Source organism: Chanodichthys erythropterus, chromosome 2 (genome assembly GCF_024489055.1).
Source record: "Chanodichthys erythropterus isolate Z2021 chromosome 2, ASM2448905v1, whole genome shotgun sequence".
Classification (NCBI taxonomy): domain Eukaryota; kingdom Metazoa; phylum Chordata; class Actinopteri; order Cypriniformes; family Xenocyprididae; genus Chanodichthys; species Chanodichthys erythropterus.
This window is the reverse complement of record NC_090222.1, coordinates 16,930,001-16,955,186: the sequence shown is the minus strand read 5'-3', so window position 1 is coordinate 16,955,186 and position 25,186 is coordinate 16,930,001. Positions and strand designations below refer to the sequence as shown.

The following is a 25,186-nucleotide window of genomic DNA, read 5'->3' as shown; positions in this document are numbered from 1 at the left end:
TTTCTTTCTTTCTTTCTTTCTTTCTTTCTTTCTTTCTTTCTTTCTTTCTTTCTTTCTTTCACATCAGTTGCCATATATTAATTTCAACAAACTATATATGTTGAAAAGGAGAAAGTGAAATATGATTTTTATGGGCTCCTTGAAAATGATTTATGAGTCAATCAATACTTTCTCGTAACCCGGAGCCTGGGGCCAACTGTTACTCTCTATTAGAAATGACCAGTCACCGGCCTTCACAAACACCAAAACAACCACCAGCATACTGAACACGTCCCGTCACTGCTCTCCTTGCCACGCATGACCACAGACACAAGCGTGTGTAAGTGTGTGTGATGGAGAAAGTTTTTATTACTGGCCAGGAGTCAGTGCAGCTGGTTTTTATAGATAGCACCGCAGGTCGATATGTTTACCAAGAGCCACCAGAGCAGAAAATAATAACATGCTGTGAGGCAAACTGGAATGTGGCTGGAGTTTCATGTCCCAGAGCAGAGGAGTGAGCCCAGAAACACATATTTACTCACATGGGTTTGCTAGGACGGCCCAGAGCTGACTGAGATCCAAAGCTGTCTTGATAGCAGACTTGCTTTTTAGTGCATGTTCTCGTTGTTGGGATGGTATATCTGAGCAGCCATCAACATTTATACCTGTTTACTGATTTTGTTCTGTTGGTGCTACTGTTACATTTGTGGGAAAATGAGCTGAAAACACTTTTGGCTTATCTTCTGCACAATGATGTACATAATTTTGAGTAAAAAAAAAACACATTTGGATGAATGAAACTTTGCTGAAATTGATGCGGCCTTGCTCTAGAAATGAACTAATGGCCATTTTCCTCATCACCACCCTCAGATTCTGGGAAGTCTGCACATGTGGGTGAAGATGGTTGTGATAAATCCTTACAGTTGACTGTAAAGCATCTTTTTTGCTGTCAAGTATGACCTAAACTATAGGCTATTGGCTATTTTTCCCCCACGCATTCTAAAAGAATCTCAGCAACATCCATATGATCCCCACTGTGTTATAACTGAGTGCTTTTGTGTTTGTGTGTTTATAAAGATGATGCTGAATGGAGCTGTGGACTCATATGTGATTCAAGACTTGAGTCCGTTTACAGAGTATAAGGTGTCACTGTCAGCCATCTATAAAGATGAAACAGAGAGCAACACTGTGGATGTGCTTGAGAATACATGTAAGAGATCCAGTAAAGTTGTTTAACTATTTAACACCAACTAGCTAATTTACATGATCTCAAACTGGTTAATTGTTTTGTTTTGTTTTACTTTGCTTTACTTTTTTTTGCTTTATTTTGCTTTGATTTGTTGTTTTGCTTTGATTTGCATTGTTTTTTGTTCGTTTTGATTTGTTTTGCTTTGCCATGCTTTATTGTGCTTTTCGTTGTTGTTTTGCTTTGACTTTTTTTGTATTTGTTTTGTTTGTTTTGTTTGTTGCAGTGGACTGGACCACAGAAGTTCCAACCACCATTCCCTCCACTACAGCAAGTAAGAAAAATGTGACTTCATTGTACTAAAGTTGTCAAAAGTACAGACTTTGATACCTAGTCAGTACTGAAATTTTAAAAATGTGACACTTTGAGCGCTGTTGAGCAGATTCATAAACACTTCTGATTGGCCATTGTGTTCATGGCTCATCGGATATGTCTGTGATTGGCTTCAACGATCAATGTTTCAAAAACATGTTGTAAATAGTCATCAGTGACGCTCTTCACCGAGCACTTACACAGATATACATCGGAGCATTTGAAAGACGCCTGCTTGACTCGTCTGCTGATAGACACCTGCTTTCAAACGTCCTGCTTTCAAAATGCTTTCAAATTCAAACACTTCCGTTTGCTTTCAAATGCTCCCATGCGTTGATCATTGTAGCCAATCACAGAAATATCTGATGAACGTATGAATACAATGGCCAATCAGAGGCATTTACGAATCCGCTCAACAGCGCTCAAAGCGTCACATTTTTAAAAATTCAGTACCAACTTGGTACCGAAGTCGGAACTTTTGACAACTCTACATTGTACTGAGATTTGAACATTGGATGGATGGATGGATGAACAGGTAGATAGATACCTTAGAATGTATTGTGACTAAATGTGTCATCTAGTTGTTCATCTGGGGTTGACTAACCTATGGGTGGACGAGGAGACCCACTTCAGTATGCAAGTGAACTGGGAGGTGCTGGACTCAGACGTGGAGCAGTACAAAGTGACATATGTCAGCGCAGACCGCACAGAAGAGACAGTGAGTAAATATAACCACAGCACATAGACATCCATAATGTTAATATAACAACACAAGAGCAAGCTCACTCTTTGTCATCATCTTCTTTCTGTCTCCTCGAACAGTTTAGCTCCACTCTCTTCTCCATATCTAAGTGCATAAAGAGGGCAACATACACTTGTCTTATTTGTGTCCCTGTGAGGCTTTTATATCATAAAGCTACCTATATTGCTCTCGCACTATAAAAAATATAACAGAAAAATTTATTACCTCTGTGCTGTTAGACTCCAGGCTTATCATATTCCTCGGGGTAAGTGAAGTTGAATGATGCAGCGCTGCTGCAGTGTTGTCTGTTGCAAGGACATGTATTGCTCAAAGTGACCTTTTTAAATGCATGTCCCTGTAATGGAAACCCCTCTTGTCTCCTTCTGCAGTGGTTTCTGCAATGTATAATCATACGTTGATGAATTGCAGGTGTGAATTCAGTGAATTCATGGCCGTTATTCTAATATGGGAATATGTTGTTTCTATAGCATTTGGCTGACTTTGCCGCAGCCTTGGTCTGGTAAGGTTTATATCTTTCATGTTGTAAAGTTACTCTCAGACTCTGGGGTGACTTGTTGCCCCCAACTTTACAGAATATCGACCTCTCCTGGGTTGTAATTCTCCTGGAGAATCATTGGGGGTCAAGCCATAAAGGAGATGGATAAAGGAGATGGGACTGGGAAAAGAGAAATTCCATTATCTTTTCAAGTGCCATTTAGGTCACTGGGCAAAATGTGAGAAGTGGAGAGAGAACATCTAAGAGGGATAGTAAAGTAGAACACACCTCATTTGTGGGAAAGTTCCAGCAAAGTTTAAAAAGAAAGACATGCTCCTGCATTCAGGTTTCAGCACCACAGATTGGTGGACAGCTCCGCTAATTTGAGTTCTGCAGGACGGTGCACCGAAAAGCAGGAGGGTGCCTTAACTTGGAGCACCACACCTGACTAGACAAAGGAAGTTAAAAGTGTCCATGAGTTTCAACATGAACTACCGTTCAAAAGTTTGGGGTAAAAAAAAAGTTTCTGTAAGATTTTTTATTAATACTTTAAACAAAGATGCACCATGTTAGTTTTTTTTTTTTTTTTTTTGGAAAATGTAATATTTCACAATATTAAAGGTGCCCTAGATTTAAAAATTGAATTTACCTCGGCATAGTTAAATAGCAAGAGTTCAGTACATGGAAAAGACATAGGCTACAGTGAGTCTCAAACTCCATTGTTTCCTCCTTCATATATAAATCTCATTTGTTTAAAAGACCTCTGAAGAACAGGCGAATCTCAACATAACACTGACTGTTACGTAACAGTCGGTGTGTACGCCCTAATATTTGCATATGCCAGCCCATGTTCCCAACATTATGAAAGCCATTAGACAAGGGCAGCCAGTATTAACGTCTGGATCTGCAGAGGTGAATCATCAGACTAGGTAAGCAAGCAAGAACAATAGCAAAAAATGGCAGATGGAGCAATAATAACTGACATGATCCATTATATCATGATATTATGATATTTTAAGTGATATTTGTAAATTGTCTTTCTAAATGTTTCGTTAGCATGTTGCTAATGTACTGTTAAATGTGGTTAAAGTTACCATCATTTCTTACTGTATTCACGGAGAAGTCTGTATAATTCATAAACACAACTTCATTCTTTTTAAATCTCTCCAACAGTGTAGAATTAGCCGTTAGACATAGAGCACAGCTGCAAATTCATTCAAAATAAACACTGTACTTACGCGATTAGACATGCTGCATGACGAACACTTTGTAAAGATCCATTTTGAGGGTTATATTAGCTGTTTGAACTTTATGTTGTTTAAGGCAAGCGCGAGCTCTTGGGGCGTGGAGCACCAGATTTAAAGGGCCACACACCCTGAATCGGCTCATTTCTAATTATGCCCCAGGCAGTTAAAAAATTAATTAAAAAAAATCTATGGGGTATTTTGAGCTGAAACTTCACAGACACATTCAGGGGACACCTTAGACTTATATTACATCTTTTTTTTAAAAAAGTTCTAGGGCACCTTTAACTTTTTTTTTTTTTTTTTTTGGATCAAATATATGCAGAATTGGAGAGCTGACATACTGACTTTTGAACAGTAGTGAATTTTCTAAAAATGTGATTCAGTAAAACTGTTTTAGTTACTGAGTGCACTTAGATAGATATATAAAAATGTCAGAGCATTAACTGTAGTCTGCTGTAGTAATTCATGGATGGATTCCTCAGTTATACGTTTAGTGCTTGTGCTGGACATAAACATAGAAATCAGAACTTTTTGGCTGTGAAATAAATTTTGTGTTTCGCAAAGTTTGCTGCTTCAGTATTTGTAGATTATTTTCATACACTTTTCAGTAGTATACTGGAAAACAGTAATAATCATTTCATAAGTTTTAAAGGATAACCCCACACATGGATGGTTTCAGGATGCTTCAATATTGGCACGACACAAGACTCATGGTAGCGTTCACCTTCTCTTCTCCGGACAATCGTTTTTTCCAGATGTCCCAAATAGTTTCATTAGAGAAAGTAACTTTGCACAAATCTTCTGCTGTCCGATCCTTATACTTCCTGCAGAATTTCAGTCTGTCCTTGATGGTTTTCTTGGAAATAAGTGGCTTCTTTGCTACTCTTCTTGACACCAGGTCGTTGTCCAAAATTGCCCTGCTGCTAATATTAAGCAAGCTCTGCACTAGTGGTGACACATTTTTGTAGCTGACTCCTCAGGAGGAGACAGTCCCGGCACTTGCCGGAGACACTGGGACAGCCTTCTTCACTGCAGCTAAACCTCTCTCCTTGAAGTTCTTGATAATCAGGTTAATGGATCTTTCATGTGCAATATTCTTTGCAGTAATTTCCTTGCATATGATACCATTTTGATGCAAAGCGATGATAGCTGCATGTCTTTCTTTGGAGGTAACCAATGCTTAGACAAGAACACAATGATTGGAAGCACTTCTTCCCTCCTTTTATAGCAATCCGTCCACTCTTATAATGCAAACAGAACGATAGCTTGATTTCACCTGACTAGTACTGGTTCACGCTTTCTGATGATATGATTAGTGATTAGTGAAATTATATTAGCTGGCGGGGCCAAAAAACTCAAATTTGTGTTTTTGTGATGAAGTTGATTTTTTGGGCCAATGAAGCCTTTATTTAAAATGCATCTAATCACTCTGAACAAAAATCTAGAAACAATGTGAATCAACACTACAACATCTGAAACAGCAAACTTGGTGAACCACAAAATTTATGTGTCTGCCAAAACTTTTGGCAATGACCAAATATCCAAAAATATTGGAAATGTAAAACTTGTACATTTAAAGTATTGGAAATTTTGAAGCCTTAAAATTTGTCCATATCAACCTCTTAATCTTTGCATGGTAACCTTTACTAAATTACTTCATTTGACTTTTTTTGTAGTGTGTTCATTGATAGTGCACTCACACAGAAGAAGCCACTCCACATAATGCAACCCAACATTTCATTATCAACAAGCAATGGACTGCCGTGATTGTGTGTGTCCGTGTGTGTGCGTGTGTGATTAATGGTGTGTCTGTGGTGAATGACTGCAGTGATTGGATGCTGGCTAGAGAGCTGAATGCTGGCTTTCTTAATTTCCATCCAGCTCCCTAAAGTTCAGTATACGCAGATTTCTAGTCTATTGGCTTATTCTCAGAATAGCTTTCATGACACAACTTATTATCACCATCTTTAGTATCATTATTATAGTCATTACTGTTATTATCATTACTCATACTACTGTTGCCAGCATCACAAAATATTATCAATATTAATATACATACTATTACTGTTTAAATACTTCTACTATTACTACTATTATTTGTCATTTCTGCTTAGTTTTCATTGCTGTTACTATCACTGCTGTTTTATTGTTGTTTTTGTGTTTTTTTTTTTGTTGTGTTTTGTGTTCACCCTATGTTGTAAGTTTTGCACTCCTAATAAAAAAAAAAGAGGGGATTGCCCCTGGACAGCAAAAAAAAAAAAAAAAAAAAGAATAACTTTCATGAGAGTTGATCAAACACACAAATATTTCGATGTGAGAAAACTGATGGAATCATTTAGCTACCATTTGGCATTTTCTTTGCCCTTGACAGTCACTCTTTAAACAACCAGGTGCACCAGAGCTGCCTGAGCCCCTCAGAAGAAAAGTTGTTGAGGCGTATGAGTCTGAAAAATAGATTTTAAGCCATTTAAACAAGCTGTTTAAAATCAGTCTACTGTACAACAATACTTAAGGAAATGCTTCACAAAATGCTTCAGGAAGTCAACCATTAAATTAAGAATGTACAAATCTAGTCTACATGGGAGGTCAGTAAGGAAGAAGCCTCTGTTCTCCAAAAAAAAATTGAAGTTTGCTGTTCAACACCTACGTGAAGAACAGGACTTCTGGATAAATGAGTCAATGGATAGATTTGAGCATTTGAGAATAAGAAACTCATGCCCACAAGCACAGTAGTGGGAGTGCTGTGGTTTAAGGATGTTTTGCAGATTGCATGATTGATTGAGGATGATTTCGAGTCCAGATTGCAAAACAACAGAAAAGGTAGGACTTGTATGGTCAATGTAAGAGAATGATGGATAATTATATAAAAAAACAAAACACCTACAAGAAATTATATCAAAGGGAATGCAAACCAACTACTAAATGTAAGGATGTACATTTTTTTAAATTAGATATTTATAGATATATATTTATAATCTATATAAGAGTATATATATATATATATATATATATATATATATATATATATATATATATATATATATATATATATATATATATATATATATATATTTATATATGCTCTTATGCTCACCAATGCTGCACTTATTTGATAAAAAATACAGTGAAACAGTAATGTTATGAAATTTTATTACAATTTAGAACAACTGTTTTCTATTTTAATATATTTTAAAATGTAATTTATTCTTGTGATGGCAAATCTGAATTTTCAGCATCATTACTCCAGTCTTCAGTGTCCCATGATCCTTTATAAATCATTCTAATATGCTTAAAGGATTAGTTCACTTCTGAATGAAATTTTCCTGATAATTTACTCACCCCCATGTCATCCAAGATGTTCATGTCTTTCTTTCTTCAGTCGAAAAGAAATTAAGGTTTTTGAGGAAAACATTCCAGCATTTTCTAAAATATAGTTGACTTTACTGGGGTTCAACGAGTTGAAGGTCCAAATTGCAGTTTCAGTGCAGCTTCAATGGGCTCTACACGATCCCAGACGAGAAATAAGGGTCCATATACTTTTTAACCACAAATGCTCATCTTGCACCCTACCGCGGTACTTCCACCTACGTCATGCGTGACCTTTCTGGTGGATCACAGAGCAGTGCAAGACGAGCATTTGTGATTAAAATGTATATACATTTTTTTATTTATTTTTTTAGAAAATGACCGATTGTTTCACTAGACAAGACCCTTATTCCTCATCTGGGATCATGTAGAGCCCTTTAAAGCTACACTGAAACTGTAATTTGGATCTTCAACTCGTTGTTATGCATTTTTATGAATAGGAAGTTCACAAGAACAGCATTTATTTGAAATCTTTTGTAACACTGTAAAAGTTGTTGTAGACACTTTCGATCAATTTAATTCAACCTTGCTGAAAGTTTCTTTCTAAAAAAATACAATAAAATCTGACCCCAAACTTTTGAACATTAGTGAACGTTAGATAAAAGATTACAAAGTTGAAATTAAACATTCACCATTTCTGCATTATACGTTTGTAAATTATTTACTTCCATTATGAAGCTGTTTTCACACAGAGACCTCAAGGACATTTGTTCCTACCAGAGAAAGCAAAACGCATCCACACCCACACCATTCTTTGTCTTGCATTGAATATTCTGCTCTTCTTCAGGTATTAGTCTCAGGAAACAGAAGAAGCGTGATCCTGCAACCACTCCTCTCAGACACAAGGTACAAGATCACAGTGACCCCTATTTATGCAGATGAAGAGTCCACAGCACTATCCATGTCCTCTTCCGGCAAAACAAGTGAGTGTGAGCGAACAAATGCTGCTGGAGTTATAGTAAATGAAATACATTATGGGCATCTCTCAAATCCCTTTAAAACAGATTCACTTATGCTAATTACTTATTACGGTGGCATTATTACATAGTATTGATTTTGAGTTGTGTCCTAGCTCCTTTTGCTTCATTTTAGAAATCATAAAATGAACTTCATTAACATATAACCCCCCTCAACTCATTTCAAATATTAAAAACATACACATTTCACACTTGCTAAATGTTTAGCATGTTCTTATGCAGCATTGAAAATATTTAGTATCTAGTTTATGCATAACAACCTGGGTTCAATTCCCAGGTTGGAATAAATGAATTTTTAATCCTGTTTTAATAAATCAGGTAAAAATACAACACTGTGCCAGTTAATGTATTAACAGGAGCATGATCGCAATTGGTTCCATGTTAGTTAGATTGTTAATTAATTTGACCTCAAAGCAGTGATGAACCTGGCATTTCCTGAGGCAGATTCACTTCTAATCACTTGTTTAAAAAAAAAAAAAAAAAAAAAAATCTGCTTTTGTCCCTTCTTTTTTTAAGTGCATTGAACCTAAATGGAGCCCCCAAGTTATTCCTTTGTTCTCATGGGATCTTTTATGACTCTAAAGAGGGGTCTGGGACCTTCCCACTCACCTCAATTTGAAATCTGCATTGTATTATTTCCCAGCTGTTACTAATTTCCAGTTTGTCTTATAAAATGGTGTTTTTTTGCTCCAGATATAAGCACTTATGAGCTGAAAATAGATCCTCTTACACCACAGCTCTGAGATACAGTTTATCCTCACCGCATTTTGAAGTTAGACGGTCAGTCTCGCAGTCTCATGAAACACATTCTTTAGCAGATTGAGTAAACTTGATTTTACCTATTAATAAGCATAATAAGTATTTTCCATTCCAGCCCTTGTCTTCCCACACTAATGAACTGATCAAACCAGCTTGCTTTACTCTGGTGGGATTGATTTTCTACAGCTTTCTCCCAGTGATCATCTTCAAATTACAGCCTATTGTCTGATTAGAGATGCTAATGTCACCTCACGTTGAGCTTGAGATCAGTGTCTGCTAGTTGTCTTGGAAAACCTTTGGCCTCGTTTCTGATTGAGTTTGAGGTTGAATTAATTATCAGTAGGGTGATATTCTCTGTCGAATAGTAATTATGTGAATTTTTTTGTTTTTTAGAGTATGCTGGGAATTCAGGGTTAAGCCAATGCATTGATTTATTTATTTACCATACCATTAAAAAGTTTAGAAGATTCTTTTAGAATAAACTAATGCCTTTCTTCAGCAAGGACGCATTACATTGATCAAAAGTGACAGTGAAGACCTTTACTTTCTATTTATCAAAGAAAAATACATCACAGTTTCCTCAAAAATACTACTCCCATTTCAAAATAGAAAACAGTTACTTTTTTACTGTATATAAACATTTTTATGATACAGTATGTTGTGGCATTCAAATCAAATGTGCTAGATTATTATGAAGTTCAATTGACATTTAAATGACCACACTGCAAATGCTAATCATCTTCTCTTTTCTGATTGGTTAGTGCCACTTTCTGGCCCCAGTAACCTCAGGGTGTCTGATGAATGGTACAATCGTTTCCGCATCAGCTGGGATGGACCTCAGTTCCCCACTATGGGTTACAGGGTCATCTACCAGCCTATCTCTGGTATGTACAAACACACACGCACACACTTGTATATGTGGTTTACTGGGACCCTCCATAGGCATAATTATTTTTATACTGTACAAACTGTATATTCTATCCCCTCTGTTTTGAATTTCAAAAAAAACTTTTTAGTATGTTTTCAAGCCATTATGAGGACATAGGAAGTGTCCTCATAAACCATGTTTATGTTGTAATACCCATGTCATTATACACATTAGTGTCTTCATAAAACACACAGACACTCACAACACCCTGCACTGTCTGCCTGCTCATGTCTGATATGGACGTCCGCACAATCCCATGTGAAAGTGCTACATAATTCAATATTAAATTCCAGACACACATGAAGTATGCAACTAACTTTAGCAACAAAAAAAAAAAAAAAAAAAATTGAGACTCTCTAGTCTAGACATATATAGGCGGGTAGGATAAATTATTAGCAGCTTGTTGGAAGCAGTTTGAAAGGGCATTGGTAGGTGGTGATACTGTCTCCACGTCTGCTATTCTGAATATGACCATTCTTCCATCTGCAGTCTGAGATTCAACTGTAAACAGAAGCGGTAATGTGGCCGCAGCACACCAGAGGGAACAAAAAAATATCACTCTCCTCTGTTTTTCACTGAAGTTCGGCCCAATATACTCCTTTATTCCATTATATTATCTTAAACTCCCATCTGCGGTGGAGAGTAATGGCTTCTCCACCTACATTTAATGCCCTTTCAAACTGCTCCCAACAGCTGCTAATAATTCATCCCACCACTGGTCATTTCTACTGTCCAGAGCTCATTTTCTCTGTCTTGGTGTGTGTGCGTGTTGTAAAAGAGGAGGGTTTGCTTGTTCTCTTTTTGTTTCAGATTTAATTTTCCCTGTGTCTATGTGATGGTTATAATATAATGTTATGATTGTAGTTGTTTGTCTGTGAGATCCATTTATGATGGCCAGAAGACATCACTTTAGTTTTGAAGTGTGTTCTTAAAGGGGTCATGAACTGCATTTATGTTTTTATTTTATTTTTTTTTACATTTTATAGTGTTCTCTGACGTCCACCTTTAATGTTATCAAGATTTTTTACATAAAAAACATCCTAATTTATAAGTAAAAAGCTATTTTCTGTCCTGTTTTTTCCCCTCTCTTTCAAACACTCCAACACTTTTGATGGATGTGCCATGTTCAAGACTTGGAAGTAAACGACCACTGCTATGCTAGGATGGCAATGCAAAGACTGTGTTTTAAGTTAGCACATGAAAACGTCTTGTAATCCTCAGTAGCATCTCTATCGTTTTGTTAATGGAGTAATCCTACATGACATGCGCAAATGTGGGCAGGGCTAAAGAGGCAATAATGTAGAAATAGGCATTGATCTTCTTCTGCAGTGGCAGTCTTTCGTCGCACTATGATGAAATAATGTGACAAAATCCAAAACTTGTTGTTTTCTGAGCTTGGTTTCAATAAAAGCTATTTTTGGACAAATGATAAAGCTTTGAGTTCAGAAACTTTTTTTTTGTTTGTTTGTTTTGAGGATATTTTCATAGAACAATGACCTCTCTATTATGTCAAAAGATCAAGGAAATTTTGATTTCTCAATTCACAACCCCTTTAAGTCATATGAATGTTTTTTGAAAGAATTTTCCTTCATGAATTAAGCTTAAGTTCAACTAAGCTGACTCAATGATTTGGCCGGTCCACGTAAGGTGAATAATGATGAAAATTGTGTGACAGTTTTGCTTTGCCCCCAGTTCCTCAGAAGGCATGCAAGCTAGCTTTAGCCACACTCGCCTTTTTGCTCTTCTGCCCAGGAACTCGTTCCTGGAAAGGGCACAGATGATTTACGAGGAGCTGAAGGGAATGAAAAAAGGGGGTGAGAGCTTGGGCCTCAGCCCTGTTCAACCATTCTCCTTTTTCTTCGCCACATCCACAGCTCCCCAATCTGTATATGGCTTTCTTCTATTGTGCCGCCTTTGCCCCCAAATCCTTGGAGGGGAGGCCTGGCAGCCGCACTCATCTTCTGCTCTTCTCTCCTGGAAAGGAAAATGTGTAGATGACTAGCAAAAGTGGATTTGGACAAGCCCTAAATGCACCTGTGCCATGCGCTTCAGACCATACGCATAGATCGTCAAAATAGGGCCCCTGAAATGGGTGTGGCAGATATAGGGAGACATACAAAATATGGAGGGCTGGTGGTACTCCAGGACAGGTTTGAGAACCTTTAGAGGGCAAAACTGGAGCCTTCAGTGATGAGGATGTCCCCAGGGAAAGGTAATTCGCTCAATTCCGCTCTACCCGAGGCATTGAACCATAACCCTGCTTGCTCTGCCCCTCTACATTCAAATAACTCGAAGCCGAATAGACCACGCAGGCAGAGTATGGATGTCTCCACGCACCTAACACCTCAGTGTGCAGGTATGGGAGAAAGGCACCAGAAATGCACACTAATGACTCCGCAGATATCGCTTCTCCAGCTTATCGCATTCAGCAGTTGAGCAGAAAACAGATCTATTAAATATATCAGTTTCTACTAACACTACGTCTATCATATCGGAATCATAGATGAGCTATGAGTTCTTTCTTTCCATCGAAGAAACCACTGAACAGACTTTCGCTTCTGGCACAAATACAATGGAGATGGCGGAAGAGGTGAGGGGAGCAGAGATTTCTCCATGAGAAATCATCTCAATGAATGCATCCAGCCTCCTCGAAGGCTCATCGTGCATGTTTCCCCTCCCAGACAGATGGGACCATTGGTGTTAAGAAACATGGGCATGAAGGAATTGTCTACTCTCCATCATTCTGCTTACCTCTATCCTTTCTTCACACACTTCTGTCTTCACGCAGGACTCAAATAAGCGGCTTCCTGAAGACAAAGTAACTGTTCTCAGGCGCCCTTCTTATACGCTAAAGGCGCACCTTGCGACATCATCGCATTGTGTCTGCCATTGTATGCCGTGTTTGTATACATTCCTCAGACACAGGGTTCCACAAGGGCGCATTCCCATAGCGTCAGCAATTGACGCAGCGTAAAAGTTCCCTCGAAAGGGAACAATTTTTCAAAGTTTAGATTCATTTGGTGCTTCACAGAAGAAAGTCAGTAATACAGGAACAAAAATGAAAATTGGGTGAAATAATCATTAACATATGCTAGTGTTTTTTCAGTTACATTTGGAATTCTTAATTATACCAATAACAAAAACAACTAATTTAAAATTGAATTACTTGACTAATATTATAAGTGTAACTTAATGAAAAAGCGAAAAAAATGTGTTTGTCAATTTTTTCTGTAAGGTTACTCAGATTGTTTTCAGCTCATGTCTCTGCTCTGTGCGCAGTGTCAGGTCCGGCTCTAGAGACGTTTGTAGGAGATGATGTGAACACCCTGCTGATCCTCAATCTGTTGAGTGACACGGAGTACAGCGTTCAGGTCATCGCCTCCTACACCACCGGATCCAGCCAACCCCTCACCACCAAGGGCAAAACACGTGAGTTTATATACTCTATCCCAACAGCCCACCATTATTTTGCTGCACCATCACATCAGATTCAAAGAAAAAATTTGACTTCTCTTTGATCATCCTTGCTAATAAGGTGTTTTTTCCATTATAATATACAACAGCAATAATATGGCTATGTAAGCGGACTAGCGAAAACCATCCCTTTTGTCTGTTAATGAAACCTGAAGGCGATCTTAGATAGGCAGCCAGCTACACATATATCAACATTCAGACAGACAGCTCCAGTAATGACAGTCCTTTGCATATAAATTTGATATCGCCAGATACATCACAAAGTAATACCTGTTTTAGCGATTCTCATCAAAAAGCAAATAGATTATGTTTTCTCGGGGAGTGCTGAGGCCATCCATCAGAACACCGTGGTGTCAACATCCCACTATCAGTCACCACTGTCTTGTTTCAGACTAGTCAGATAAACAGACACAATACTTACAACTGCGTCTGCAACTGACAGACTGCTATCACAGAAAAAAAATATTTGTAAGATCATAATATATAAGGCTTGTTATATAAAATATCTTTCATCAAGGTTCATCCTGTTACTTCCACAATCAAGGGTATAAATAGTACTGAAAACTTTTATTGTAACTTTTTTTCACCAAAAAATGAAATTTCTGTCATTAAGTACTCACCCTTATGTCGTCCAAAGACCTTCGTTTGTCTTCGGAACACAAATTAAGATATTTTGATGAAATCCGAGGGTATCGTGAGTTTTGCAGCTCCGTTGATTTTCACTCAAATTTCATTAAAACAAGACAACATAAAGCTAGTTATTGCTCTCGAACCCTTAATAGTGTGACAAACGTTCAAAATCAATCGCAGTTTTCTTGCTTAAATGCTGTCAAAGAAACAAGGAAAGAAAGATGTCGCTGAGGGAGAAAGTACGGCCGAGACCGCGGACTCGATGGTAGAGGCCAGCTCAACAGCAAGTAATGACCCGGTGCTGCTTGCAATTGAATCTCTCCGACTGGAGCTGGGCAAAGTTAAGACTGATATTAAAGAAAGTTTAAAAGGAGAGATTGCGATGCTGGAGAGGAAAATCGATGCAAAGTTTGATGCAATGCAGTTAATAATAAATGACCATCGCACAACTCTCGAACATCTTGAACAGACCGCTACGGCCTCGTCAGATGCTGTTACGAAACTACAAGCTCATGTTAAAAGTTTGTCCGAGCAGGTGTCAAAATTAAGAGAAATACATCGATCTGGAAGGCTGTTCTAAGAGGCAAAATATAAGAATCGCGGGAATCCGAGAAGGATTGGAAAACGGTCAAGGTGCTAGAGAATTTGTAGCTAAGCTGCTCATGGAGGTGCTTGAATTAGATGAGCTTCCTGTCCTGGATCGCGCGCACCGAACTCTTCATTCCCGGCCTGAAAACAGTGACCCACAGCGTCAGTTTATTGCTCGGGTACACCATGGCCATACAATGGAAAACATCATGAGCAAAGTCTCTTCACAAGGAAAGCTAACCTTCAACGGTCGCTCCATCCAGATCTTCAGAGACTACCCGTCAGCTGTGGTAAAACGTCAGGCAGCCTTTGCCAGAGTAAGACAGATCCTTCGAGATAAACCCAGTGAGAAGTTTGGCATTTTGTATCCAGCGAAACTTGGGGTGACGTACAGCGAGGAGCTTTTCACCAACGCGAATGAAGCATGGAAATTTGCAGTCGACCAGTTTGGCACGGATAAGTAAATATTGAGGAATAACTCTGAGATTAACGTCTGTTGTTTTGTAGAAGTTTCTGTTATGTAGCGGACTCATGTTGGACTTTTGTGAAGTCTCTGCAAGTAATATGCGGAGGTCGGCTTTTCTTTTCTACTTTTTGTCTTTTATTATACGTTCTTGTTGCCTTCTACTTCATGGTGAGTTGTGCTGTACATTTGTTCTGGTAACAGCTAAACATGTTCTGTTAGCTAACGTTCTGTTGGGAGGGTGGGTCAGTGCTAAAGGTTTCTATGGTAACATCTACCGGTGTGTTGGTAATTGGTTGGAGCTGATTGAGATTATCTGTTGCAATAATCACTGTTTATGTTAAATAATCTAAACGCAAAGGGGGCGTGTTTAAATTTCTCCACTTGGAACGTTAAAGGTCTGAATGAACCAGTTAAGAGAGGGAAAATATTATCTCATTTAAAATCGCTGTCTTCAGATATTATGTTTCTACAAGAAACCCATTTGAAACGTACTGCAAATGTTAGACTTAGATGCAAATGTATCGGACAAATATATCATTCCAATTTTTCTGCCAAATCTAGAGGAACAGCTATCTTTATTCATAAAGGAGTCCCATTCAAACATAATTTGACTATTTCAGATAAAGAAGGGAGATATGTGATTGTTGCTGGGGAAGTATTTTCTGTGCCATTAACACTAGTCAATTTATATGGACCAAAATTGTGATAATCCTGAGTTTTTCAAAAAAGTGTTTGATTTAATTCCATCTATTTCAAATACAAATCTCATAATTGGGGATGATTTTAATTGTGTCCTTGAACCGTATTTGGACAAATCACATTAGAAGCTCAAGTTCACAAATAAGATGTGGAAAATGCTAAACACCCATGTATTGAAAAATATAAAAAAAATTGTGTACTTAAATATAAACTGAATGAAATTCTCACTTCTAAAATTTCAAAATCCTTTCATTATGTAAAGCAAAAATACTTTGAATTTGGTGATAAGCCTCAGAAACTTTTAGCTCGACAACTCCGTAAAACAGCATCTGAACGTACAATATACAAAGTTAAATCAGACACAGAAGAATTTTTTACTTCCTCTAAGGATATAAATAGTAGATTTCAAACATTTTATGAGACACTGTATTCATCTGAAGGAAATATAGATCCTACAGTTATGGCAAAGTTTCTAGACCAACAGAATCTACCCTCATTAAATCAAGAGTAAGTCGAGGAGTTAGGTGCAGAAATTACTATTAAAGAAAAATATTGGATTCTATAAAATCTCTAAAAGGATGTAAAACTGCTGGTCCAGATGGATTTTGCAATGAGTTCTTTAAAGCCTACAACGAATTACTATCACCTTATTTATGTAGGGTTTACAAACAAGCATCTATAGATCAGTCTCTGCCATCCTCCCTAAACGAGGCAATTATTAATGTAGTCCCAAAAAAAGGAAGGAACTCAGAGGAACTGGGTTCTTATAGGCCGATCTCACTTCTAAATACAGATCAAAAAATGCTGGCAAAATTGGCATGCAGACTAAATACAGTAATTAGAACCTTGGTGCATCCAGATCAAAATGGCTTTATACCAAAACGTAACTCTTCTTCTAATCTTAGGCGTCTTTTTAACATCATGTACTCTTCCAGAGCCTTGGCACAAGATTTTGCTATTTTGTCATTGGCATTCGATAAAATTGAGTGGCCTTAACTATTTGCTGTACTTAAGAAGTTTAATCTTGGAGATAATTTCATCTAATGGATTAAATTGTTGTACTCTAGTCCGTGTGCAAGAATTCTCACAAATATAACAATATCTTCTGGTTTTGAATTACACAGAGGTACAAGACAGGGTTGTTCGCTGTCACCATTTTGTTTGCATTAGCGATTGAGCCTTTAAGTCAGGCTATTAGAGCCCATTCGGGAATTAAAGCCTATAAAACCAGAAGTACTGATAACAAATTGGCATTATATGCAGATGATGTAATTTTATTTATTTCTGAGCCCAATAGTAGCATTCCACATATCCTTAATTTGATTAATTTCTATGGGACATTTGCAGGATATAAAATTAATTGGGACAAGAGTGTGTTGATGCCAGTTACTATCAAGGATTCCTCTTGGCTTCATCATTTGCCCTTTAAGATTGCTTCAGAGCAATTCACATGCCTAGGAATTGAGGTGACAAAAAAGTTTTCCAACTTAGTCAAGGCTAAATTTCAACCCTTGTTGTCAAAACTTAAATCCACAGTCAGTTTCTGGAGAACACTTCCTATTTCTCTTGTGGGAAGGGTAAATGCAATCAAGATGATATTTCTCCCACAATTTTTGTATGTGGTGCAGAACATTCCTGTATTTCTGCCCAAATCCTTTTTCAAAAAATTGGACTCTATCCTGGTCCCATTTGTTTGGAACTACAAAGCCCACAGGATTTCGAAACACCACCTATGTAAATCCAAAATTCAGGGAGGGCTTGCCCTACCTAGTTTTTACTTTTGGCCTGCGAATCTGAAGTTCTTGACTTCATGGATAGATTTTACTCCGGCGTGGGAGAGTTGGTTGGTGCTTGAACAGGAGGAATGTGCTCCATACTCTATTAATGCAATACTTTTATCACCCAAAGGTTTAGCTAGTTCACTTTATAATCACAACCCTGTTATTCATAATTCTATTCGTATTTGGAAACAGTTAATTTTAAATTCACCCAAATGTCATTTTTGTTATCTATCTCAGCTAACCCCGCTTTTTGTCCATTGATGTTAGATGATACGCTGGTACAATTTGTCACTCTATACAACGCAAAAACCCGGTGAGTCCTCTGTGCATGAATAGTACTCAAATACTGCAAAAGAAAGAGTTTGACCAATCTAAGCGCTGGGCTCCTTTCCCAAATAGCAAAAGGGGATGATTGACAAATGCTTACAGCCTATCAATAAAAAGAGACAGCAACACAAAATCCCGCTCGATCCCTCCTTCTACTCCCGCTGTCTCAGTGCCTGAATTCTCAAGTGAGGAAAGTAGTCACGGTACTTATAACTCCTTAAGGTAAACGGGTATAAAATGCTCAAGTAATGTTGAACAACAAATCTAAATAAAATTGAAATCGCTAGTGATTATGAAAATGCTGTGATCTGTGACTGACTGACAAGCACGAGTCTGGAGAAACAGGCGTTTATGTATTTATTCTCAGTGTTGAGAAACGTAGCCTACATGTGCTGCGTTATTGTGTTAATAAATATATAACTAAAGTACCTACTTATGTTACATAGCCTACTTATTGACTGAAAACTAGCATTAAAAGTACCATTGTCTCAGAGCTGCGTGAGCTCTCTCTCATAAACACAAACGCACGCACACAGAGAGGGAAGATCATTGTAAAATGAAAATTGCCATGCTTGGTTTAAAATTTGTTCTTGCTTGTGTTATTTTTTTGTCAGAAAACATTTCATCCACCCATGTTTTTAAGATTCGTTAAATGACGGGCGCTTTAGTTAACACAACCCCGCCCTCGTTATATGACTAACTTCTTGATATTCTTAAAGGGGCTTTATGTAATAATGACACCCAGTGTTCAAAATAGATACTGCAGGCCAAATTCAAAATATTGTTTGGCCCGCCCCCTCATTCAAAGACGCTGTTTGCCAGCAACAATAGCGAGCGCAATTGACAATGAAAGCTGAGGAGACTTAAACACTGTAAGTTGATGAGTTGATTTATCTGTGTTTTAATATGCTGTTGTTCACAGATATTTAGATGGATTCAGAGGCCTTTAGGTCAAGTAGAATCTGCGATTCTCTGACCCAGTTTGTTTGTTGGATTCCATGGCTGCAATACGCGGTGTTTTCCGCCAACTGGCAACATGTGATGTCGAAATACTATTGGATAAACTGGCAGCACATGTTTCACACAGACCAAAACAAAGACAGACATTCCAACACGGAACGCACATTTTCAAAGTAGAATATCTGGCTGTAGCATTGTTTTTCTGAGAAACAAGTTGGTGAACTTAGCATGTTTCTGCAAACATATTGGGGTATTTTTATGCTTTATTAAAGTCAAAATCTTACATATAGCCCCTTTAAGTATACTCTTAAGAATACTCCACAGAATACTCGATACGCTTTGCTCTTATTGGTCCTGTCTATTCATTGTCAACTGTTTTCTATAAATATGTTTGTATTGGCTAACCTTTAATCAGCGAATGTTTGTCTTGTTTTAATTCAAAGACTGCACATTACAAAAAGAAACTCTTTTTTTTTTCTGTGGGATTTAGTATCTTATTTGGATATTGGAATAATAAATTAAGTATTTTAAATTAATCACATATAAACTCAATGTTTACTGTTTTCTAAGGGTTTCTTAATTTTAGATTACTTTTTATTACAAAACCTGTATAAATGACTCGACTGTCAGGTTAGTTGTATGTAAATATAGCCTACTTGAAATTGCAAACAAAATGTTTTAGTCCGTATTAAATATATGAATGCGATTCACTCGTGGTTGTCAGTCTGTATAAGAACACATTATGCAATGCAAAAGATGGGTGTGTGTGTGTGTGTGTGTGTGCTTTTTGTATTGTATTCTCAAAAATGTAAAAATAAATAAATAAAATAAAATAAAAAATAATAATTTAATATTTTTTTTATATATATATATATATATATATATATATATATATATATATAATATTCAAGTATTAAACTGCTATAAAATTATGCTGAATGTGACGTTATATTTATGTATGTATGTATTGGTTAAATATGTACTTTGAAGGACTAAATAGGCAGTAAAATAATGTTTTTTTCTTATAAATGTAATTGTGTGAAAGTGTAAGTATTTAGTTTCAACAGTAGTCCAGTAAACCACAACTCACCCGAAATAATACTTAAATATAGTAATTTACTTATTACAAGTACTTTAAACACATGCATCTGATTCCCTTCGATTCAGTTTAATGATGTAGCTGTGTTAAAAATCTATGATTGGCAGCACAGAAACTAGACTAGAGACAAGTTGACCTTAGGGATAAAGACTACTGACACAAAAAGTATGACACATTGCCATGGGTGTCATGCTTGTTTTAGGGGTCACCTGTGGCAGTTCTGCCTCACTTAGTGCCCTAGGCAAGAAAACATGTGAACAAAGAAAAAAAAGTATATATTTTGTGGAAAATCTTGAGATAAATGTTAGTCACGTGGTAGTAGAAGTCAAAATGTTATTTATTTTAAAAAGTAATCTTGCTTACTTTATTATTATAAGTTATATACACTTCACAAAAGGGGCATTTGCCATCTCAGGTTATATGAGCATAACACTTCTGCATGTCAAATGTTATGACACCCTGAATTGTGCCATTAAGGACAGACAAAACTTCCATCTTCTAGTATAGACTATTATTCCATTCACACTGCGTGGCTTTCTAAGGAACCTCCAATATTATCACACCATACATGATGACATCTGCATACCACTGCTCTATGGGGTCCATCAATTTTTCATACATTTTCTGTTTGACCTTTGAATAATTGAATGCACAATAATGGATTTCCACCTCCTTGTATTAGTACTATCAGCCAGAGGCCCTTTTTGCATGCATATAGTTCATTAAAATAGTTTATATAAGGAGGAAAGCTTGTCACATGCATTATTCAAAACCTTAAACGAATCTCGACCACTGTGCGCCATATGTTTTGTGCACAGTCTCCATTTTAATCTAAAATCTCCCAGTCACAAACGCGACTGACATGATGTTCTGTTGTGTAGCATGAATTTCAATGGACAGCTTGATTGCATAAGTAGTTCCTTTTTAGGATCTGGCTCTCATATCAAAGCTTAAAGGAGGACAATGTTCCACCACATGGACTTTTTCCAGTACAAGCTGAATTTGGGTTCGCAACAACTTTTGGCATATAAAATGTATGGGACTCAGTCTGTTGTGACATGGCCACAATTGGGTTTGTGTTCAAGCTCCAAAGATGAGTATTGTTTTGTACGACTAATGTGGACCATATGCTGTGGCTTGGGCTTGAGTTTTAAGGGTATGCTGACCAAAAACGTGATAATTCCAAAATCAGCCTACTTTTCTGCTTTCAAATGAGTTTTCTTTCCCACAGCACATTCTGTGTGGTTTGCACAAAGAGAAAAGGGAAAATAAAGAAAGACATATTTAACGCCATTTGTGGCTTTTAAGTGGAGAGCATATTTGTTAAAATACTGTTTGAACCTCTCACTTTCTTCTCGGATGTGTTTTTCTAGCCATTAGTTTTGCCTGACTTGCAGTATTTAAAATGTATCGCACAGAAATCTGAGTAGATCAGAAATGGGCTGCTGGTTTCGAAAGAAGTGAAGCTTACAGGTTTTACCTCATAATCTGCATCACAAAAGAGCCCACTGACTACCCTATGGCTCATTAGCATTACTGTAATATATGTGATTCTTTTCTTTTTGGAATATGAGACTACATTAGACAACCAAAGCTCAAGGCTTTCTTCTCACTCCAGTCCAACGTGTACATTTCAGAGTTCAAAAGTTTGGGGTTTGTAATGTTTTTTTTTGAAAGAATGCATTTATTTGATCAAAAATACATTAAAAACAGTAAAATTGTGAAATATTGTTACAACTTAAAATGAGTTTTCTATTTTAATAGGGCTTGAAATGTAATTTATTTTTGCTATGACAAAGCTGAATTTTCAGCAGCCATTATTCCAGTCTTCAAGGTCACATGATCCTTCCGAAATCATTCTAATATGCTGATTTGGTGTTTAATCAAACCTGGTTGGACTCCCACCCTTAGGTGCGGTAGCTCGGTCTGAGTCCTCCACGTCGGAAGGAATAAGCTCACCCTCTGATGCTGCAATCGACAGCTCATCCAGAGCCCCGAATGAGAAATTAGGCTCAACATAAGACGAGCTTCCTAACTCATCCATGAACTACAACTCATATTGCCCTCAGCACTTGCCATTGTGGCCTTGTGCATTGCAGAAGGATTGGGGCAGGGAGCGGCTGAAGTGACTCCTTTTCTGACTAGAAAAGAGAGTCACGACCGCAACGTTGCCATGATCATGTTCTCGAAATGAGAACACAAAGCATCCATGAACGCTTAAAGGGTTAATTCACCCAAAAATAAAAATTCTGTCATTAATTACTCACCCTTATGTCCTTTCACACACAAACTTCGTTCATCTTTGGAACACAAATTAAGAAATGTTTGATAAAATCAGAGAGGTATATAAATCATCCATAGACAGCAATTTAACCAACATTTTCAAGGTCCAGAAAGCTACTAAAGACATTGTTAAAACAGTCGATGTGACTGCAGTGGTTCAACCTTAATTTTATGAAACGACGAGAATACATTTAGTGCACAAAAACAAAACAAAAATAGCGACTATTCAACATTCAAATATCTTCTCTTCCCTGTCATTACCCTTATGTAGCTGCCACAGTATTAGCACAGTAAAGGCTTCAGTGCTTACATCTAAATGCCGGCTCAGTATTGGCCAAAGCTGATCACGTGAGCAGCATGACGCATGCATGTGATGCTGATGCAGAAGCCGGCCAATAATGAGTCGGTGTTCTGATCTAGAACCTGGAAATGCTGGACGTAAACAACGTATGAGAATGACACAGAAGAGAAGATAGTGTTGAAGGTGCCATAGAATTGAAAATTGAATTTACCTTGGCATAGTTTAATAACAAGAGTTCAGTACATGGAAAAGACAATCAGTGAGTCTCAAACACCATTGTTTCCTCCTTCTTATATAAATCTCATTTGTTTAAAAGACCTCCGAAGAACAGGCGAATCTCAACATAACACCAACTGTTACGTAACAGTCGGGATCATTAATATGTACGCCCCCAATATTTGCATATGCCAGCCCATGATTAAGGCATTACACAAGGGCAGCCAGTATTAATGTCTGGATCTGGGCACAGCTGAATCATCAGACTAGGTAAGCAAGCAAGAACAATAGTGAAAATGGCAGATGGAGCAATAATAACTGACATGATCCATGATAACATGATATTTTTAGTGATATTTGTAAATTGTCTTTCTAAATGTTTCGTTAGCATTTTGCTAATGTACTGTTAAATGTGGTTAAAGTTACAATCGTTTCTTACTGTATTCACGGAGACAAGAGCCGTCGCTATTTTCATTTTTAAAAACTTGCGGTCTGTATAATGCATAAACACAACTTTATTCTTTATAAATCTCTCCAACAGTGTGTAATGTTAGCTTTAGCCACGGAGCACTATCAAACTCATTCAGAATCAATTGTAAACATCCAAATAAATACCATACTTACATAATCTGATGCATGCATGCAGCATGCATGACAAACATTATGTAAAGATCCATTTTGAGGGTTATATTAGCTGTGTGAACTTTGTTTATGCTGTGTATTATAGAGTTGTGAGCTTGGGGGCAGGGAGCGCAAGGATTTAAAGGGGCCGCAGCCTGAATCGGCGCATTTATAATGATGCCCCAAAATAGGCAGTTAAAAAAAATAATAAAAAAAAAATCTATGGGGTATTTTGAGCTAAAACTTCACAGACACATTCAGGGGACACCTTAGACTTATATTACATCTTGTGAAAAAGCATTCTAGGGCACCTTTGAATAAAGTTGTTTTGTTTTTTTTGCGCACAAAAAATTTTCTCGTCACTTCATAACATTAAGGTTGAACCACTGCAGTCACGTCGACTGTTTTAACAATGTCTTTAGTACCTTTCTGGACCTTGAAATTGTTGGTTAAATTGCTGTCTATGGGCGAGACATAAACCTCTCAGATTTCATCAAAAATATCTTAATTTGTGTTCTGAAGATGAACAAAGGTCTTACAGGTGTGAAACGACATGAGGGTGAGTAATGAATGACAGAATTGTCATTTTTGGGTGAACTAACCCTTTAAATGAATAGTTCACTAAATATGAAAGTTCTATCATCATGTACTCATATTGTTCCAAACCTGTATGACTTTCTTTTTTGTGGAACATCAAGGAAGATTTTTTTGAAGAATTGTTTGTCCATACAATGAAAGTCAGTGGGGTCCAAAGCAACATTGGATGCTTCTAACTTTCATTTTATGGATTAAAAAAAAAGACATTTTTCAAAATAACATTTACAGGATAAAGATATTAATTTAAAACTGGCTTTTTGACAGTGTCTATCGTTGCTGCATTTTATTTGTGTGCTTTATTGCAATATTTTCATGCAAAATAATATGATTTCACATATATCTGTTTTCTTCTTCTTCTTGCAGTGTTCCTGGGGGTGAGCAATCTCAGCACAAAACAGGTGCTCAGTACCAGCATGTGTGCGCAGTGGCAACCTCACCACCATGCCTCCCTCTACCGAGTCGTCATTGAGTCACTGCTCAGTGAGTGATACACACACACACACACACACACACACACACACACACACACACACACACACACACACACAGGGCTGGACGATATGACCTAAAACCAAAATCTCGATTAATTGAACATTTTACTTGATTATGATTAATGAACAATTTTTTGTTTGCTCTCATAGTTCACTGACAAGGTTTTTACCGTAAATATGCTTGACTAATAAAGCATATTTTTTCCTAATGAAAGAGTGCTCCAACATAACAGCTCACTTTCAGCAGTTATTTTATCATAACATTTCGTACAGTTTTCTGCTCATTGTAAATCAGAAACAGATACCAGTACATTAATTTGAATGCGTTAATGAGAAAGTGATTGCGTGTGTGAATTAGTCATACCGTCTCTGTATTAATTGTGAAGCTGTGGGATGTAAGTAATTACTTCAAATGTAGAAAAAAATTTATGCTATAACTTTTAAGTTTCTTAGCTACTTTAGTGATAAATCACAGGACAGCACTGACAACGAATTTCTTTGCTCCTCTCTGTGCGTGTGATCTTCATGTGATGTGCAGCTACTGTCTGTATGAGTGTTTGTGTGCCACAGTGCATCAGCGCAGTAGCTCAATATAATAATA

General features: G+C 37.2%; 1 protein-coding gene across 5 annotated transcripts in view; it reads left to right on the top strand.

Moving 5' to 3' along the window:
- The window catches only part of col14a1a (collagen, type XIV, alpha 1a), a 173,418-nt gene that overhangs the window by 73,033 nt on the left and 75,199 nt on the right, over positions 1-25,186 (top strand). For all 5 annotated transcript variants that reach the window (XR_010896578.1, XM_067402626.1, XM_067402607.1 and 2 more), the window contains 7 exons: positions 1,057-1,189; positions 1,452-1,499; positions 2,119-2,255; positions 8,176-8,311; positions 9,886-10,008; positions 13,332-13,481; positions 24,458-24,574. Coding sequence is in view for 4 of the 5 variants with exons in the window: in XM_067402626.1 (XP_067258727.1) it covers positions 1,057-1,189; positions 1,452-1,499; positions 2,119-2,255; positions 8,176-8,311; positions 9,886-10,008; positions 13,332-13,481; positions 24,458-24,574 (844 nt within the window). In the remaining variant the exon portion in view is untranslated. The remainder of the gene's footprint in view (positions 1-1,056; positions 1,190-1,451; positions 1,500-2,118; positions 2,256-8,175; positions 8,312-9,885; positions 10,009-13,331; positions 13,482-24,457; positions 24,575-25,186) is intronic.